Here is a 20,092-nt window from a genome sequence, read left to right as displayed (position 1 = left end):
TGGAGGTTGGGGGGTCTGATCTGAGGTCTGATGCAGGTTGGGGGGGTCTGATCTGAGGTCTGATGGAGGTTGGGGGGGGTTTGATCTGATGCAGGTTGGGGGGGTCTGATCTGAGGTCTGATGGAGGTTGGGGGGGTCTGATCTGAGGTCTGATGGAGGTTGGGGGGGTCTGATATAAAGTAATAAAACAAAATAAAAACTATACAAGTTTGGTATTGGCATAATCGTATTCAGTTGCAGAATAAGGACGTCATGTAATTTTTAACGCACAGAAGAATTTTTTTCCCATTTTCCAATACAAGACATGTAAATGAAGTGGTGCCATTAAAAAATGCATCTTGTCCTGCAAAAAATAAGCCTCATATGGCTATATGAACAGAAAAATACAAAAGTTATGGCTATTGGAATGTGGGGAGGAAACATAAAATGAAAATGGGCCCGGTCTTTAAGGGGTTAAATGAGTTTTCCGGAATTACTATGTTTTTCTTTTTTTTTTTAGCACATACGCTCAGGGAGTTGCTTATCTCATGTGCATCTTCCCAGTGCTTTTTATTTTTCAATTTGGACTCTCCTGACCCGTTTTCACCATGTAAATCAATCCCTCTGGTTTGTTTCCATCCTGTATGTAGCACTTCCTGTTCCTGTATCCAACCAAACCCAGGATGCACTTCACCTTTCTCTGCCACAGTTTCAGCACCGACCCTAACCACACCCAGCTAGTTTATAGCTCCTCCCACCCAGCTAGTTACATCGACACTCCCCTATTACTGCCCCGCCCATGGACATAACATCACGGGAAATAGGAAAGAGCTGCATGGACATGTGACCACAGCCCAGAACGGCCAATAGAAGCAATAAAGGTAAAATAAATACATTACAAAATTGCAGCTAGCTTCACAAATGACTATTATAAAGGATATTTATGCAAACTGGAAAACCCCTTATATACTGTAATGTAATAACGCTGAGTGGGTAACCATGATTCAGACCTTCTCTGTATGTTGCACCTTCGTAAAAGGTAGGCTGGCGATACACTGGCTGTATGCATTTGCCTGTCAGGGCTGCCTTAGAAATGACCTCCATGAATAATTGACTGCCCTTCAGCCTGGATCACCATCATCACACACTAAAAGTATTTTCTACATGGGCCTTGTTCAATACGCAGCTTTCAAGGCAGCTGTTTTCTTACAAGTCACACGGGCAAGGTGCCCTCTGCAGAAGACATCTGTGCCTCCACAATGTAAGTGCTCTATTAATGTCTGCAGAGGGAGTCGCAGGCGTTGAGCACTAGGACAATGTGGACTGACTTGAGTAAAGTAGATCAGCAGGGCTATGGATCGTCCTTTTTCCAGTAGGTATTTATATAGGACCAATGCTCTGGGATGGGTAGAAAAAAGCTACTTGTGCATCAGATCCAACCTTTCTAAGACTATACCAAACAGACCCCCTTCCTTTGAACATCTGTGCTTAATTTTATCTAACAGGGGAAACAAATTTCTTCCTGACCTCACAAAGACAGACAGATAATATCTCTGGATCAATTTGAAGAGCACCTGTCAGCATGATTAAACTAGGCATACTGCCTGGTAGGGTGGATCCTGCTGATTAATATAATACCTGTCTTGTAAGAATCGGTTGCAGTGTTCCTGAGAAAACAGACTTTTATGGTTTATGCAGATGAGGGCGTCAGTGCACCGAGGGGCGTGGCCTTCTTTCCCTCAGGAACGCCCTGACCGATTTTCACAAGACACGTGTCATTTTAATGAGCAGGATCGACCGCACCAGGCATCATCATTTCCCCGTGAGATGGATGTCTACAATGTATGTTTTATTCTGTCTGTGTTCGTCATGACCACTTTTGACTACTCGGACTGTGACGATCCTTTCCTGTATTTTTGACCAGCTCACATTTATTGCTCAGTTCTTGGAACGATTGTTTATTCCATAATTCTTTATCTTGTCCTTGGGAAGTGCCGGGTAAGAAAATCAATGTTAAAGATAAAATAGAGCCACTTTCCTCTGTTGCCTACCCAAAGACCTCATGCTGCACAATAAATATACGATAGGTTTTCAGCTAACCATCATCACCTTCCGTCTCCCTGTTCTCAAGAAGCTCAGACATGGCCAATCATATTTCCCCTAATGACATAGCAACACATTACATTCTAGGACTTTCCAAAGAAAACTATGGGAGTTAAAGGGATTATCTGCCTTTTTCTTACCGCTGTGCTACTGCAAGTGCCGCTGCCTTCTCAAACAGCTGATCGGCAAAGATCCTGGATATTGGACCCCTGCAGATCAGGGGCGTAGCTAGAACTGACTGGGCCCCCAGCAATTTTTTGTACGGGCCCCCCTCCCCCCAACTTAATGGACACACTCATACACACACTCACCCTTTACATGGACGCACTCATACATGAGCTCACCACATATATAAATGTATATATACAGTCAGGTCCATAAATATTGGGACATTGACACAATTCTAACATTTTTGGCTCTATACACCACCACAATGGATTTGAAATGAAACGAACAAGATGTGCTTTAACTGCAGACTGTCAGCTTTATTTGAAGGTATTCACATCCAAATCAGGTGAACGGTGTAGGAATTACAACAGTTTGCATATGTGCCTCCCACTTGTTAAGGGACCAAAAGTAATGGGACAGAATAATAATCATAAATCAAACTTTCACTTTTTAATACTTGGTTGCAAATCCTTTGCAGTCAATTACAGCCTGAACTCTGGAACGCATAGACATCACCAGACGCTGGGTTTCATCCCTGGTGATGCTCTGCCAGGCCTCTACTGCAACGGTCTTCAGTTCCTGCTTGCTCTTGGGGCATTTTCCCTTCAGTTTTGTCTTCAGCAAGTGAAATGCATGCTCAATCGGATTCAGGTCAGGTGATTACTTGGCCATTGCATAACATTCCACTTCTTTCCCTTAAACTCTTTGGTTGCTTTTGCAGTATGCTTTGGGTCATTGTCCATCTGCACTGTGAAGCGCCGTCCAAGGAGTTCTGAAGCATTTGGCTGAATATGAGCAGATAATATTGCCCGAAACTCTTCAGAATTCATCCTGCTGCTTTTGTAGGCAGTCACATCATCAATAAATACAAGAGAACCAGTTCCATTGGCAGCCATACATGCCCACGCCATGACACTACCACCACCATGCTTCACTGATGAGGTGGTATGCTTAGGATCATGAGGAGTTCCTTTCCTTCTCCATACTCTTCTCTTCCCATCACTCTGGTACAAGTTGATCTTGGTCTCATCTGTCCATAGGATGTTGTTCCAGAACTGTGAAGGCTTTTTTAGCTGTCGTTTGGCAAACTCTAATCTGGCCTTCCTGTTTTTGAGGCTCACCAATGGTTTACATCTTGTGGTGAAGTATTCTTTTGATTGTTGACTTTGACACACATACACCTACAGATGTAGCAGGATTAGCACTCCAGCTCTTAACTCAAATTTCTTAACTCATCGCGTTATCTTGAGACAAAAGCCATTGAAAAGCAATTAAAGGTGTTTGCTTAGATTAGATAACACAACTCAGAAATCTTAGAAAACAGGAGTGTTAACTCTACTCCATCCGTCTTCTCTTGATTGTTGACTTTGACACACATACACCTACCTCCTGGAGAGTGTTCTTGATCTGGCCAACTGTTGTGAAGGGTGTTTTCTTCACTAGGGAAAGAATTTTTCGGTCATCCACCACAGTTGTTTTCCATGGTCTTCCGGGTCTTTTGGTGTTGCTGAGCTCACCGGTGCGTTACTTCTTTTTAAGAATGTTCCAAACTGTTGTTTTGGTCACGCTAATGTTTTTGCTATCTCTCTGATGGCTTTGTTTTGTTTTTTTCAGCCTAATGATGGCTTACTTCACTGATAGTGACAGCTCTTTTGATCTCATCTTGAGAGTTGACAGCAACATATTCCAAATGCAAATATCACACTTGTAATGAACTCTGGACCTTTTATCTGCTCATTGTAATTGGGATAATGAGGAAATAACACACACCTGGCCATGGAACAGCTGAGAAGCCAATTGTCCCATTACTTTTGGTTCCTTAACAAGTGGGAAGCACATATGCAAACTGTTGTAATTCCTACACCGTTCACCTGATTTGGATGTAAATACCCTCAAATTAAAGCTGACAGTCTGCAGTTAAAGCACATCTTGTTCCTTTCATTTCAAATCCATTGTGGTGGTGTATAGAGCCAAAAATTTTAGAATTGGGTTGATGTCCCAATATTTTTGGACCTGACTGTATATACACACATGAACATAGTTATACACCTATTTCTACACACACTTACCTTTCCTGTAGACAGCTGATGTGTGGTCCTCACAGGCAGCCTGGAGAAGTCCATCCAGGGACAGCAGTGGAGGGGTTAATCAGTAACCTACTATTGGGGTCAGAGAAAAGGACACCGGGGGAGGGGGTTGCAGGCACTGCAGAGCTCTGTGTAAAGGAGCAGCCAGCCTGCTCTACAGTAGCTTCGTGCTGGGGGGGTGGGGGGGGGGGGGGACTTGATCCTATGAAGTCCTGCTATTGGCTGGCAGCAGATGTCATAGTAAGCTGCCAGCCAATAGAAAACAAAAAGCAGTGCTGGCAAGTGGTGTGCCAGTACTGCGGATCCCAGTCTGAGAGCGGCCATAGGAGGAGGAGACAGCATGGAGGAGGTGCACTGTGCCTGCTCCTCACTGAGCAAGGACATTCAGTGGGAGGAGCTCCAGCACTGCTGCTGTATGTAGTACCTGCTTCTATAAAGTACAGCACAGCAGTAGGTAGGGGAAGCCTTTACATTTAATAAAAAACATTCAGTACTGCTTCGGGGCCTGTTCTAAGCTCGGGCCCGAAGCCGTCGCTTTCCTGATAGCTACACCACTGGATCAGATGCTGATGACTTATCCAAAGGATAGAAAAAAAAACACAATGCAACAGCACTCTGCAAACCAAATAAAGTACAATAATGCCATAGTAATAGTAAATATTCTGGTGCTAATGAATGCTACTCTTATTTAGTAAATTTGAGATTCTTGGCAAATACATTTTGTACAAAATTATTTGGCCCGTCTGCCGAACGTCAAGGCGATCTCTGTAAGAGAACACTAAATGCTACCTGTTATGTGCCATAATGGCCACCATAAAATTCAGGGAGTGCAGGTTCCACATGCATGCCGGGTCCCCTCTGCTTTTTATCATATCCAAAGGATAGATTAGTAAGAAAAAAGTGGACAACCCCTGGACACTTCTGTCAGTTTTTCAAATCGCATATTAACAGCCTACTATATTTAAATATTCAATTTTTTTTGTTATGAAAACCGGGTGGATGGTTTTCTGGATATAATTTTCTAAAGTCGCTCCGTGTCTTTTCCATTATGTCCTGTCCTGGCTCTTTAAACCTTTCTGGACATTCGCCATACATGTACAGCACTTTGAGCAGTAGCTGTGCTTACCTGATCAGTGTCTATGGCCTCGTGTTTACTGACAGCCAGGCCCCTGCTGTATCTGCCATTCAGAACTCCGATGCCGGCGGATTAATCCCTTAGATGCCGCAATCAATGCTGACTGCGGCATCTAAGGGGTTTACAGAGGGAGTTGGCTCCCCACAATGCGATCACAGGGTGTCGATGGGTGCAAGGCCTCAAATAAATTTAAAAAATGTTTTACAAAAATAAAAAATAAAAGTGCCCCTTCCCCCCCCCCCCCCCCCCCTTCCCCGCCATTTACTATTTCTAAAACTAAAAAAGACACATTATGTATTGGCATGTCCGTAATGACCGGCTATATAAACACATAAAAAAAAAATATATATATATAGATAGATAAGGAAACCGGACAGCACACCAAGTAAAAAACAAATGATGTTTAATCACCCATGTGGAAGGCAACGTTTCAGCTCATACAAAGAGCCTTTTTCAAGCAAGTGCTGTCCGGTTTCCTTATTTATTGTTACGGGGTAAGCAGCTACACCCCTGGACCTAGCACCCGCCAGCTCCTTTTGTCCAGTGCCATCGTGTTCCACTTTTTATATATATATATATATATATATACACTCGAGTGATTAAAAAGTCTAATGTAACCCTAAAATGGTACCTGTAAAAAGTCACCAAAAAGTCTCCAAAATGGGGTCACTTCTAGGGAGTTCCATTTATTATTTCACCCCAGGGCCCCTACAATTATCAGCACAAAATGTGTAAATTACCCCACTGGGTCTCAGATGCACGTTGTGCTCTTTTACTCCTGAGCCGTGTCCAGGCAAGAGATTAGGGCCACATGGAGGGTGTTTCTAAAACCAGGAAGCACAGCATAATAATAGGAGAGCTAGCTTTTCACACTGGATGAGCACAACATATTTGGGACTGAAATTGCATATCTGTGAAAAAATTGCAATTTTCACCATCTGCCGTGCATTTATTTTTGCAAAACACCTGTGGGTTCAACATCCCTTGGTAAATTCTGTGAGGGTTGTGGTTTCTAAAATATGAGAGTCACCTTTTGGGGAGGGGTCTTTTTTAATTTGACCTCAGAGCCTGTGCTGTTGTCGGCTAGTGCTCTAGAAATCGCTAAGCTAGACCTCCAATACACATGTTGCTCTTTCCCTTCTGAACCCTGCAGTGTGCCCAAACAGCAGTTTATGACCACACAGGGGGTATTGTCATACAAGGAAAAGATTAAGTAACAGAATTTGTGTTGCTTTTTCTCCTGTTGCCCCTTGTGAAAAGCCTCCCTAGCATCTCGGATAACCCCTTTAACCTTACTGAAAGTGAAATGTCAAATATCTCTCTACCCCGACTGAACATTATACAAAACAATTTCTCTTTCTGTTGGCAGCCACAAAGACTTAACTGTCTGGGGTTACAGATACCGGCCCAATTCCATCTCCTGTACCCACTCAATTATTTACCACTGCAGAGGAAGACTTTAGAGGACTTGCAGATATATTCTCTGAAATCTCTGTCCTGGTTTGGCTGGATGAACGTTGTCAACATGGATATCCTACCAGGATTTTTATATCTCTTCCAAGCACTCCCCATCTGTGTATCAGGACTTTACTTCTCAGCCTTGCAAAGATCCATTACACGCTTTGTTTGGGTTATTAGCATACTCAGACTAGGCATTAGTGTGTTAACTAAATCTAGATGTAAAGTTGAAGCCAGTCTACCGGACCTCAAGCTATATTACACATCAGTGATCCTCATGCAGATACTAGACTGGTCGCACTGAACCTCTCTGAAGCTTTGGGTCCAGATAGAACAAGAATTCTCCCCAATGGATCAAACTGTTGCTCCATAGGAAGATAGGCCACCATTGGAGGACTGGCCCTTTCTGATTCGGCACGTCCTTACTTAAGGGGATATTTGGGTCTTGAAGTTTCAGATATCGCAGACACCAGAACACCTATGACACCCCTCTTAGGTAACCCTGCCTCCTGATGTGGGATACATTTTTGTGTCTGCGTGTTCAGTCTGTTCTGAGGAATAGAGCAGAGATAAGGAGCTCCCTGACTGATAGAAAAGAGATAAAATTCAGATCCCTTCAGACTCTTTGAGTCTCTTGACTTGGATGACAGGCTTAGAGGTTTCCTGTGGTTGACATATGCCCAACTGAAATCATTCTTCAATAAGTTGTTCAGACAAGGGTTTCGCCATGACCTGATTGACTTAGGATATCTTTCTTCATCCCAAGGACCACATTAGGTTCTTGTCCCGGAAGTATAGGATCCTGGTAGATGTGAGCAACACTGACATGGCTCCCCTTCTTTCGAAAATGGGAAGTGGATCTACAGCTTACTTTTACATCGGATGAAATTCTCAATATGTGTACATTCTCTCATGGACTTTCTCTAGCTGCCCATGCAAAGGATAAGAACTTTAAAAGTGGTATTACTGTTCGATCCTCTATCCCATGTTTCCTTTTGTATCTAATTTATGTTGGAGATGTGGACAGGAGGAGGGAACCATGTTGCATGTTTGGTGGATTGGCCAACTATTCAAAGAATTTGGGATCAGGTACTTCACGTCTATGGTTGGTTCTCTGGGAAGGACATAACTAATTTGCCTCAGATTACGCTTCTTTCTTTTTTGCCAGGGACTTTAGTTCAAATAAAGAAGAATGCGTTGAGGTTCTTTCTTACAGAGGCACGATTGGTTACTCCGAGACACTGGAAGTCTAGGGTTCCTTCCTCTCTCTGTGAATGGGCAACAGAACTCTGTCATTTATTCAAAATGGAGGAAATGATTGCAAACTTTCATGAGGGACTTTTTCTGTTCTTATAAGAGAGCTTTATTAGTGAGAGTCATGCTTATGGCACCATGACTCCGGGTATCTCTTGGCATAGACGATGTAGGTTTGATATAATTTTAATAATCCTTAGTGCCTGAGCATATTTCCCCCTCCCTATCTTTTCTCCCTCTCCTTCCTTCTCTCTTTATGGTTGTTACAGGTTATTTACTAGTTTTAAGTGTTGATGGCGACATTCATGCTGTTGTGGTATAATATTACTCCATTTGTCATGTTATAGCAGCTTAAGGGTACTTTCACACTAGCGGCAGGACGGATCCGACAGGCTGTCCACCCTGTCGGATCTGTCCTGCCGCTAGTGTGAAAGTACCCTAAGTTGTTTTCCTCCATTTAACAGACTCTGATTGAGTCTTAGTACTTGGAATGTATAATAGCTCCTACTAGATTGATATGGTACTGTTGTCTGCTTTGATGTATTTGGATATTTGTCAGCTTTCATGGTACTAATGGAACCGTTTGTACTTTCTTATTGAAATATTGAATAAAATAGTAAACCTAAGAAATCACTTCACCCCTCAAATTCCTTGAGGGGTGCATTTTCCAAAATCACTTTTTGGAGAGTTCCACTGTAGGGGTACCTTCAAATGCGACATGGTGCCTAAAAACCATTCCACTAACATCTGCCCTCCAAAAGCCATACAGGGCGGTGCGCCCATACAGCAGTTTATGACTACCTATGGGGTGTTTCTGTAAACTGCTGAATCAGGGTAATAAATATTGAGGTTTGTTTAGCTGTTAACCCTTGCTATGTTACTGGAAAAGGGGTTAAAAATGAAAAATAAAAAAAGGAAATTTAGAAATTTGCAAGAATGCCTGTGTATAAAACCCACCATTTTACCGCACATGCTCGTTATGTCTCTGTATAATCATAAGGGTTGGCACCGCGGGGTCTCGGATGTGTGCTTACTCAGATTTGAAGTGTGTGCTGTTTATGACAGCAATCCCTTGCCTCCAGGTTTACCAGCCTGTTGAGCTGTGCTTGGTCCATTCTGTGTAATGCTCAGCAGCTGTTTGTTTTTGATGGCCCTCCAGCTTACTGTGACAGCCTACGGCATGTTCACCTATGCATACCATTGATAGGGCTTAATAGCAGAGCTGAATGGCAAGCGAAAACCTCTACTTGTGTGGGAAACGGAAGGAAGAATTGTGCTTTGAATTGCAGCCTTTCATCACATAATAGCAGACTAGGACAAATAGAAAGCAAGACTAAAGAAAAACAATAACGAGAGAGATGGAGACACATAACGGGAAATATATATATATAAATGTGTGAAGACTTAAAGAGACAGCGAGATAGAGACTGACATACACACACAGAAATAAATATAGAGAAAGAGATACATACACAGAGAGACATAGATCATATTGTTCTAATTAATCTCATAGCTGTTCATCATGCAAATATTGATTTCAGATGGCCTCCAGTCATGTGACTTTCTTACTCCTTCTATACTGAGATACAATTATGAGCATTTCATAGTTTTTTTTTTACTTATAGTGTCAAGTTTATGCAAAGACTCTTTCCGGTGTTGACCCTTTTTCAAGACTTGCCCAAGTCGGCTTGGAACGTGGGATATCAACTTCTGGGCCAAATCCTGACGGATGGCAACTCATTGTTGCCTAAGCAGTGCTTGGAGTTTATCACAACTTCTGTGTTTTTGTTTGATTAATCCTCAAAAAGCAGATGAACACAGGTTCTCAATGTGTTTGAGATTGGGGAGTCTCCTGGCCATGGACCCGAAATTTCAATGTTTTGATCATTTTGTGACATGGTGCTCCATCATACAGAAAAAAAGCATTGTTCATCATTAAAGGGGTTTTGCAGTTTTCTCTTTCTGATGATCTATCCTCTGGATACATCATCAGCATCTGATCAGCGGGGTCCGACACCCAGAACCCCCGCCGGTCAGCTGTTTGAAAAGGCAGCGGCGCTCCAGTAGCGCCGCGGCCTTCTCGCTGTTTACCGCAGGCCCGGTGATGTCATGATTAGGATCACTGGCCTGGGCGGGGCTAAGCCCTATTCACTTTAATAGAGCTTAGCCACGCCGAGGCCATTGATACTAGTCGACACCCGGGACCCCCGCCGATCAGATTCTGATGATCTATCCAGAAGACCCCTTTAAATTGTTTCAGAATAGTTAGGAGAGCTTGCTCTTGGAGCATGTTTTGATCCCATTCTTTATTCATGGCAGTGTTCTTAGGCAAAATTGTGAGTGAGCCAACTCCATTGGATGGGAAGAAACCCCACAGATGAATGATGCTTTACTGTTGGCATAACACAGGACTCACTGTGCTGCTCAATCTTCCAGTTATCCCAAACAGTCTGAAGGGATAACTCTACCCCAGTCCTCTGCAGTCCAATTCCTGTACATCCTACAGAATGCCAGTCTGTCCTTGATGTTTTTCTTGGAAAGAGGTGGCTTTTTAGCTGCCCTTCCTGACACCAGGCTATCCTCCAAAAGCCTTTGCCTCACTGTGCATGCAGATGCTCTCACACCTGGCATTTGCTGGACTCTTGGGTGCCCTGAAACCTTCTCCACAGCAATTGCACCTATCTCCTTAAAGTTCTTGGTGATCAGATAAATTGTTAATTTAGGTGCAATCTGATCTCAGAAGCAGCGATGTCCTGTGAAGCTCTTTTGATTCAATGATGACTGAACATGTTTCCTTGGATGTAACTATGGTTAACAGAAGAAAACAATGATTTCAAGTACCCATGATTTTAAAGCAACCAGTCTGCTCTTCTAATTCAATCAGCATGCCCGGGTGATATCAGCTGCCTTGTCCTCGTTAACATTTTCTCTTGAGCTAACGAGAAGATCACTGAATTTATGTTAGGAAGTCTTCTTGTGGCAGGGTGGAAATGGCCATCTGATCACTCTTCATAGTTATCTAGAGTTGATGCTAAATGCTACTGTAAAAAAACCTTAGCAAACTTTATGAAAACCAAAATTTGTGTCACTCGCAAAACTTTTGGCTACGGCTGTACTTAGCTGGTACCATATTAGGGTATGCTGCAGGTCCTCCATCGCAGATTTTCATGTGGCAAATCTGCAACATTGTACCAGCAAAGTGGATGAGTTTTTAAGAAATCTCATTTAGCTGACCGGTGGTGTGGATTTGACAAATGCAGCATGTCAATTTATGATGTGGATCTACACTGCAGATATTGGGTGAAATTCACAGCCATTTCTATGGCAAAAACCATGACAAAACATTATGGATCAGAAGCAAAACCCACAACAGACCTTTTCTTCTATATTTTAGGTCCCATGTGGATGTACCTTTTATACTGCGGATTTGCTGCACACAAATCCACACATAATCCACAACGTGGATGTGGCCTAAAAGCTTTGCATATGTGGTTGTGCTCTGCTACATGTACACTGCTTTTCATGAGTATGCCTGGTGTGTGTGCCGGGACCTGCTCACAGCACATTAGCCAAACAGGTCCATATGTCTCCTATGGACCAGAAAGACGACAAAGGAGCTTTCTTTTGGAGTCTGCTGGGCAGGTGTATGTCAGTGGACCTTTTCTCTGTACAGTAAAGTGTATCCTGCATTGCTTTAGGGTTCCTATAGGGTGGGGTAAAGTGTAAAAAAAATCTGAACAATATACAGTACTTCTCTCCTGTGATTGTAGTCTATAGGTGACTTGTGTAATTGTGCTGTATACAGTTGCATATGTTGGGGCTTTTCTTTCAGCACAAGCGTAAAACTAAAATGTAATGTGAGCAGAACCTTATTACATTCATCTTGCAACCACGTATCATTATCCCCTATGGCTTCTGTACACTTTTTGCAGCGAGCATCTTCATAACCAAGCCTGTTGATTCTTTGTATATACAGTGCAATGTGTATTTGGTTGAAGGCCAAGTTCATCTCGGGAACTGCTGATAATCGCAGTGTTCAGTGTCAGACGTGATGGGAGATTAGATCTGATCGGTTAAATTGTTGTTCTCTGTTTGTTTTCACACAAAGCACATTGATTCCCCATCACCATCAGAGCTGCTTCCCTTCACGTTGCTATGTTCAGGTTTTGTCTTCTGCACAGTCTTTGTTCTGGAGAATATTGCTCTTATCAGATCAGCCGTTCACCCTACCTGATGCTAACAGCGTGTTATCTGTGGCCAGGCAGACCACTCCATGCAGTACATATGTCCGCAATGAGGGCTTGTCCCAGGACCTTTCTTAAATACCTCCTTTACTTGTTCTCAGTCATGAGTCTAAAAGAGGGGAGTGGAAAAAAATAGCAGGAAAAAAAGATGAGGGAGGAAAGGAAATGGTTATTGAATGATTCCCAATAGGGATTATACACAGTCTTGCAAGTCAAGGCAAAGTTCAAACCCCCCCCCCCCCCATATTTTTCCCTTTATAGGACACACCTAGATTTTAGAGGAGAAAAGTGAGAAAAATTATATTTTACTCATAACAGACTCCCACTCGGGGTCAGACTGGGGTTTCTTGGGCCCCCCAGAGGAAAATATTCTTGGGACCCAAACCTGGTACTATCAATAAAATCTAATAGGTTTTGATTCAAAGAAATAGACCCTAGTGGCAAGTTATTGGCTTCGGATGTTTTTTCTCCTGGACCTTTTGGGCCCACTATGGAATCAGAGCCTGGGCCCACCGGAGGATCCGCTGGTACTCTGGTGGGCCAGTCCGCCGCTGCCCCCAATATTCATCAGAACTCCAAAATAGACCCCCCAATCTTCATCAGACCTCAGATTAGAGATAAAACAAATACTTCTCCTGCTCTGCCACCTCTCTTGTCTCTTCTGCAGTCATGCTTGGTGGTCTTCTCCGTGCCCACGCTGCACTATGACCTGACTGTGTACTATGTCAGGTCATAGTGCACAAACTACAACCTGACTCTGTAGGCAGTCAGGACAGTGCGGCGCCCGGAGGAGACCAGAGAAGGGTTAGTACAGCACTACATTCACCACTCCCTGCACCTTCTGGATACTAGTGAGTGCTTCCATAATGAAAGCGCTCATTAGTATTCACTTTATAAGATACACTGTCATTCCCCCCCCCCATTTTTGGGGGGGAAAAAGTGTGTCTTATAAAGCGGAAAATACAGTATCCACTATTGGGAGTTTATTTTGTGAGGCATGGATATTCTGTGACACTGGTATGACACAAGCACCGCTGATTGCTTGAGTATGTGATGGGTAGGGTATGATTTAAGTAAAGTGTTCCATGTGACGAGTACTATCAATTGATAATTTTTGGCACTACTAGTACAATAGATTGAGTACTAGAACGCTCATCACCCACACAGTGTATAACCCCATGCATACTTTAAGAAAGCATCATGAAGGACACAAATAATTAAAAGGGTTGTTCACCTTTATGATCTCTTGTACGGACTTCACATCGTGACTGGATCCGTGGTGGTAATTGTACTTACCTAATCCTTGCTGCTGGGCTCCAGCTTCAACGCTGCCCCGCTGGCTCTACAGGTCCCAGGTCTCCTTGCGTCAATAACTGGTTTGATGTGGGTCATGGTACCACTTCAGCCAATAAATGGCCGAGTGACCCATGACCACTGCGGCCATTCATTGGTTGCATCAACCATCTAACCTGTGTCAAAATGGATGTTGACACAAGGAGACCCGAGACCTGCAGGGTAGCAATGGAGCTGGGCCCAGTGGTGGGGATCAGGTAAGTATAATTATGTATGGTCATACTGTGGGGGTTTGTACAAAAGGTCATAAAGTTGAACAACTGATTTAATGTGAAACCTGCCTTAAAGGGGTTGATAGGCCATCAATGTTTGATCAGTGGAGGTTCATCATACCACACCCCCGCCAAACAGCTGTTCAGTTTCGTAGTGGATGGAGCAGGTTACAACAGAGCTGTTCCCATTCTCTTTAGTGCAGTAACTACACAATGGACAGAGCTGTGTATGCCGGAGCAACTACCGAACAGCTGATTGTCAAGGATGTGGGATCCTGCCTATCAAACATTATTGGCCTATCCTGAGAATGGGCCATCAATATAAAAAGAATGGCCAACCTCAGACTCATTAGATCTAGTACTAGTTGCTTGGAATGTTCCATCACTTCAGGATCTCTCTTGACATCACATTTTTAGGCCTCTTTCACACTTGCGTTGTTGGGATCCGGCATGCACTTCCGTTGCCGGGGGTGCCCGCCGGATCCGGAAAAACGCAAGTGTACTGAAAGCATTTGAAGACGGAACCGTCTTCCAAATGCTTTCAGTGTTACTATGGCACCCAGGACGCTAATAAAGTCCTGGTTGCCATAGTAGGAGCGGGGAGCGGTATACTTACAGTCCGTGCGGCTCCCGGGGCGCTCCAGAATGACGTCAGAGCGCCCCATGCGCATGGATGACGTGATCCATGTGATCACATGATCCATGCGCTTGGGGCGCCCTGACGTCACTCTGGAGCGCCCGGGGAGCCGCACGGACGGTAAGTACACTGCTCCCCCGCTCCCCACTACACTTACCATGGCTGCCAGGACTTTAGCGTCCCGGCAGCCATGGTAACCATTCAGAAAAAGCTAAATGTCGGCTCCGGCAATGCGCCGAAACGACGTTTAGCTTAAGGCCGGATCCGGATCAATGCCTTCCAATGGGCATTAATTCCGGATCCGGCCTTGCGGCAAGTGTTCCGGATTTTTGGCCGGAGCAAAAAGCGCAGCATGCTGCGGTATTTTCTCCGGCCAAAAAACGTTCCGTTCCGGAACTGAAGACATCCTGATGCATCCTGAACGGATTTCTCTCCATTCAGAATGCATTAGGATAATCCTGATCAGGATTCTTCCGGCATAGAGCCCCGACGACGGAACTCTATGCCGGAACACAACAACGCAGGTGTGAAAGAGCCCTTAGAAAGGTTTACCTTTGATTTCAGATTTCATTGCCTGTGCTCACCGAAGTATTGCTTCTTTTCAGATTGATAGGTACGCACAACAAGATCTGAAGAAGGGTCTTCACTTGTATGGAACTGAAGGAAATATAGGCCTCACCAACGCATGGAGTATTATCCAAACTGATGTAAGTAGAGAACCTTCTGAAATCCAAATATGTCCACCCTGAGAGAAAGTACACTACATACACAACACATACAAATGCTGGTGTTGCTTAACTTGGCTTCCAGTTCAAAGGGTTCTATGCTTTGGACAAGCTCTACTTGTTAGAAGAGAGCCTTGACAAAAAACTAATCATAAAGTGTCCCCCAGTGGTAAATGTACTGGGCTGTAGAGGTCTCACCCAAAACCTGCCCACTTTGTGTAGAAATTTCAATGGTGGCAAAAAACTGCACAAAGTTGGTAAATGGCTCATGCACCAAAATCTGTGACTTTTCTACCCTAAAAACTGGAGCAGAAGATTGAGAAATTCCACCCTAATTTTTTTTTCCCACTTATTAGGTGGCTTACTTTGTGTCAGAGTTATGCACCTGAATTCTGGACCAGTTTTGGTCGATGCCAAGTAATGCCCCCTCTGATACTAAGCCATACAGCCTTCCCATCCCTTGAAGGCCAAGGGGAAAAAAAACACTTCATAAATGTGGTATATGGCCGCTGTGCTAGAATTCTGGTGCATTACACCACGCAACAACAAAAAAACTTTTCCTCTGCTACTGGGCAAAAACCATTTGTCCTATACTAAATCGAGTGTGCGGATTACAAATCCAAAGTCAGAATTGTTGTAACACATCACAAAATTTTGCTATGCATAAGTATGCCTAAATGAATTAAACATTAAAGGGAACCTATCACCTCCCAAATGCATGTAAACCCGCCAGCAGTACCTCAGGGTAGCCCGCAGTGTGATGCTAATCATATAATTCATCCAGCAGTCCGATTCCAATGCTGCATAAGGTCAGAAAACGATCTTTTATCCTCCGTCCCTGCTAATTTGCATGTCAGCTTGAAGTCAAGGGGGCAGCGGCCTCCTTGATTCAAGTCAAGGTAACCACGCCCCCTCTTGCCTTTGAGTGACAGCCCGCAATTTGGCTTCACTCTCCGAAGTCTTGCGCATGCGCTGTGCCCTCTATTTTACTGCGTGATCCCATGCCCTGACATGGGATTGCGCAGTAAAACAGAGGGCACCGCACATGCGCGAACTGCAGGATGAAAAGTATGATTAGTATCACACTGCGGGCTACCCTGAGGTACTGCTGGGCGGGTTTACATGCATTTAGGAGGTGACAGGTTCCCTTTAAGCACTTGGAAAGCATTGAATAATTTTGAACAGAACGAGTTTTACTCCAACAATTACCTGATCTACATCAAAGTTTGCGTAGTAAACAGTGTATGAAAATGGAATAACAAAATTTCAAAAAGTCTTGTTTTTCAGTTTAAGGCCCAGTACAGTTAAAAGTGCTTTAGGCATCTGATTTAGCGTTTGTGAACGGTCATATTTTCCCATTGCAAAAACCAGCAGTAGTCCCCCATCATGTTGGGATTCCAGCGGCCTTGATACCTGTTCTCCATTGTAGAAATATCTTTATGGAACCGCTCTCCATGTTCGTCACTTACGTGTCCCAAATTGGGTAGGAAAAAGTCAAGATGGGAATGTAATAAATGCACTTTCAATGACATTCAGCAGCCAAGTTGTTCATATGCTGTAAGCATGTTGTCTTCTAATTCAGCATAGTTCGCAGCTCGTCTGTTCCCAAGGAAGTTCTGCACAACTAGCACAAATGCATCCCAAGCTGCAAGACGCACTCGCTTGGTCAGATTTTTGCACTGATCATAAGTAGTGTATTTGCCACATATGTAGCAGAAATTGTCTGGATCGTTAACACATTTGCGTTCATCCATCTTAAGTTTCAAAACTGATAGCACTATAACAGATCACTTTATCAAAATCTGTCCAGCTTGCCTTATATACTTACTGCTGACATCAGCCTGAGTGCGACCGAACAGGTCTGGACATGTCCATTGGAATATCTCCAATATAATGCATTAATATTATAACTGAATAGGCTTTGCATGTATAACTTAACTTTTTAAGGACCTCCGCCATACATGTACGGCGGAGGTCTTTAAAGGGTTAAGTTATACATGCAAAGCCTAATCAATTATAATATTAATGCATTATAGTGGAAATATTTCAATGGACCTGTCCAGTCCCCAAACATGGCGCTCGTGCAGCCATAAGGCTGATCGCATACATTTTCCCTTTGAGATGCCATGGTCAAATGTGACCACGGCATCTGCACAGTCCGGAAGCGGAAGTCACGCACTTCTACTCCGGTAACAGCGTTCCCCGGTTGAGATCGGGGAACCTGTTACATTGATCTAATAGGCTAAAGCCTCAAGCAGGCTTCGGTGCCTATTAGATGACTATACCAATACAGGCCACTAGGTGGCAGCATTGTATTGGTATAGTGCAAATTAAGTTTCACTGGTGTCTATAATGGTGACTTAAAAAAAGTTCAAATCACCCCCTTTCCTTAAAAAAACATAAACATCATGGGCATTGCTGCGTGTGAAAATGCCCATACTATTAAAATATAACAACATAAATTGTCACTTAAACTACCCAATAATTATTTTATAAAAAGTGATCAAAAAGTTGCACACACTTTAAATTGGTATCACTGAAAAGAACAGATCGCCCCTCAAAAAATGAGCCCTCGCACAGCCCCGTACACAACTACAAAAAAGATATATGGGTCAGAATATTGTTATAAAAAAAAATATATATTTTCCTCAAAGTATTATTTTTTTTTTTCAGTATTAAAAAGCAAGAAAAATTGTGTGGTATCGTTGTAACTGTACTGACCTGGAGAATGAAGATAACAGGTCAATTATACCGTATAGTGTAAAAAAATAAAAACCTTTATCAGAATTGCGTTTTTCCCAATTCTACCCCATTTGGAATTTTTTTTTCCTGCTTCCTACTACATAGTGTGCAACCGTTAATGGTGCCATTAGAAAGTACAACTTGTCCCACAAAAAATAAGCCCTCATAAGGCTATGTGAATGGGAAAATAAAAAAGTTAGGACTATGGGAAGGCGGGGAGTGGAAAACGCAAAAATGGAAAATCCCAGGGTCCTTAAGGGGTTAAAATCTAGACGTGTCAGGCAAATTCTGAGTTCATATTTGGAATCAGCGCGCTCATTTTAGTATAAATCACATGTTTTTCTCTCAGTAGCAAAATCATTGTTGCGCGTTCAATAGTAAATCTTGCTCACTCACCAGTTAGGCCAAAAGATGAGAATCCTGAACTGAAGAACCCACTCTGTTACCCCAGCATTCCCTAACATTATATGAAAATGAGCTTTCTAAACCAGACAATCCCTTTAATTATGTAGCCCTTTTATGACGTGGTGTACATAAGACTATCAGTGGTGCATGAGGTATTTGCTATATAATATAGCAAAAAAAACAGATCCTGTGGTCTAACGCAATATACTGTACACCATGTAACTGCATGCCTGTAGAGTTAAATGGAGTCCTCGTCATATGGTTAATTAGTTGCAGTGTTTTCAGGACTATGACGGTCTTTGCAGGTTGGAGTGACTTAAGCCATTTACTGCCACATTGTTTTACCAGCCTTAACAAAATGAAGAAAAGGTCACCAAAATGCTAGGTCCTCATGGGACACATGTCAACTGAAGGGAAATAATAGCATGACACTATAATGACGTTTGGCAGGGGTACAAACAAGACTCCAGAAAAAAAAAAAAGATAAATCCGCTTTTGCGATGACCGTCACATATGGTACATCCCTGCTGTGGTTTTGCTATGTGCCTATAGACTGCGTATGACCACATATTGTTTCTGCGGAGTCCTGTCAGAAAAAGTCATTGCATTTGGTGACAGAACCCAAATAGTTCTACTCAATAATATTCAAGTATCTGGTAGATCTGTAAAGTGTTCTGCTAATGTCCAGGTACGTTCAAGAGCTGAATTTGCCATTTACGGCAACAGTAAAAGCCGTGCGACCAAGACCACTTGTGTACGTTTTAGAGCTGAGATTTCACTGTAAAAACACAGCCAAATTGAAGAAACTCTAAGGGAAGTCACAGTTGACCACAAACTGCAACCACAAATTCAACCGTGTTGGATTGTTTTAACTGTCACGTTGCTGTATGTTGCATTTTGCATCAAGGTGCCTTTGACAATAATTAGATGCAGTGTCGCAACGCATTTTATGTAGTCATGTAGCCCCACCCTAATGCTTTGCATTTGCATTGTGCATTTTGATAAGCCACTCCTGCAAGGAAAGATCCCATGTTAGTCCCCATCTTGTTCCCTTCAGGATCCATAGTATTAAAGAGGTATTTCGACTCCCAGCACCCCCGCCGATCAACAAGAGGCTGCAACGCTCACTGGAGCTCCAGTGTGCGCAACAGGCTCTTCAGATAGCTGATCGGCGGGGGAGCCTGGAGTCGGACCCCCACCAATCTGATATTGATGACCTACCATGGGGAAAGGTCATCAATATCAAATTCCCAGATAACCCCTTTAAAATAAGAAATAGACTGGTGACCTCACTACCCAGGCTCGGAGCTGCATCCTGCCCACCATCTTCCTCTTTCTGGAAGTGCAGACCAGAAGTGCTGGTTACATGTACAGATATGCGCCACTGCCACTTGTTTTCTATGATGGTGACAATGCTGGACCTCCATAAGATCGGAAGGTCTTCTCATCCGTCATCAGAGTATAAGTCAATTATTAAGGTGTACCCCTTTTTTATAAATCAGAAGTACATTTGTATATACTGTATGAAACTTATAAACTTATACTATCCTTCATTTTTAAAGGGAGGGCAGCATCTCCCTCACTTTCCAA

General features: G+C 43.2%; 1 protein-coding gene across 4 annotated transcripts in view; it reads left to right on the top strand.

The window, feature by feature from the left end:
• The window catches only part of TSPAN4 (tetraspanin 4), a 594,748-nt gene that overhangs the window by 563,396 nt on the left and 11,260 nt on the right, over positions 1-20,092 (top strand). For all 4 annotated transcript variants that reach the window (XM_040410434.1, XM_040410435.1, XM_040410436.1 and 1 more), the window contains one exon: positions 15,236-15,337. In XM_040410434.1, coding sequence (XP_040266368.1) covers positions 15,236-15,337 — 102 coding nt within the window. The remainder of the gene's footprint in view (positions 1-15,235; positions 15,338-20,092) is intronic.

The sequence above is a fragment of the Bufo bufo genome, chromosome 10 (assembly GCF_905171765.1).
Source record: "Bufo bufo chromosome 10, aBufBuf1.1, whole genome shotgun sequence".
Taxonomy (NCBI): domain Eukaryota; kingdom Metazoa; phylum Chordata; class Amphibia; order Anura; family Bufonidae; genus Bufo; species Bufo bufo.
The sequence above is the reverse complement of the archived record's forward strand: the minus strand, read 5'-3'. Positions and strand labels throughout refer to the sequence as shown.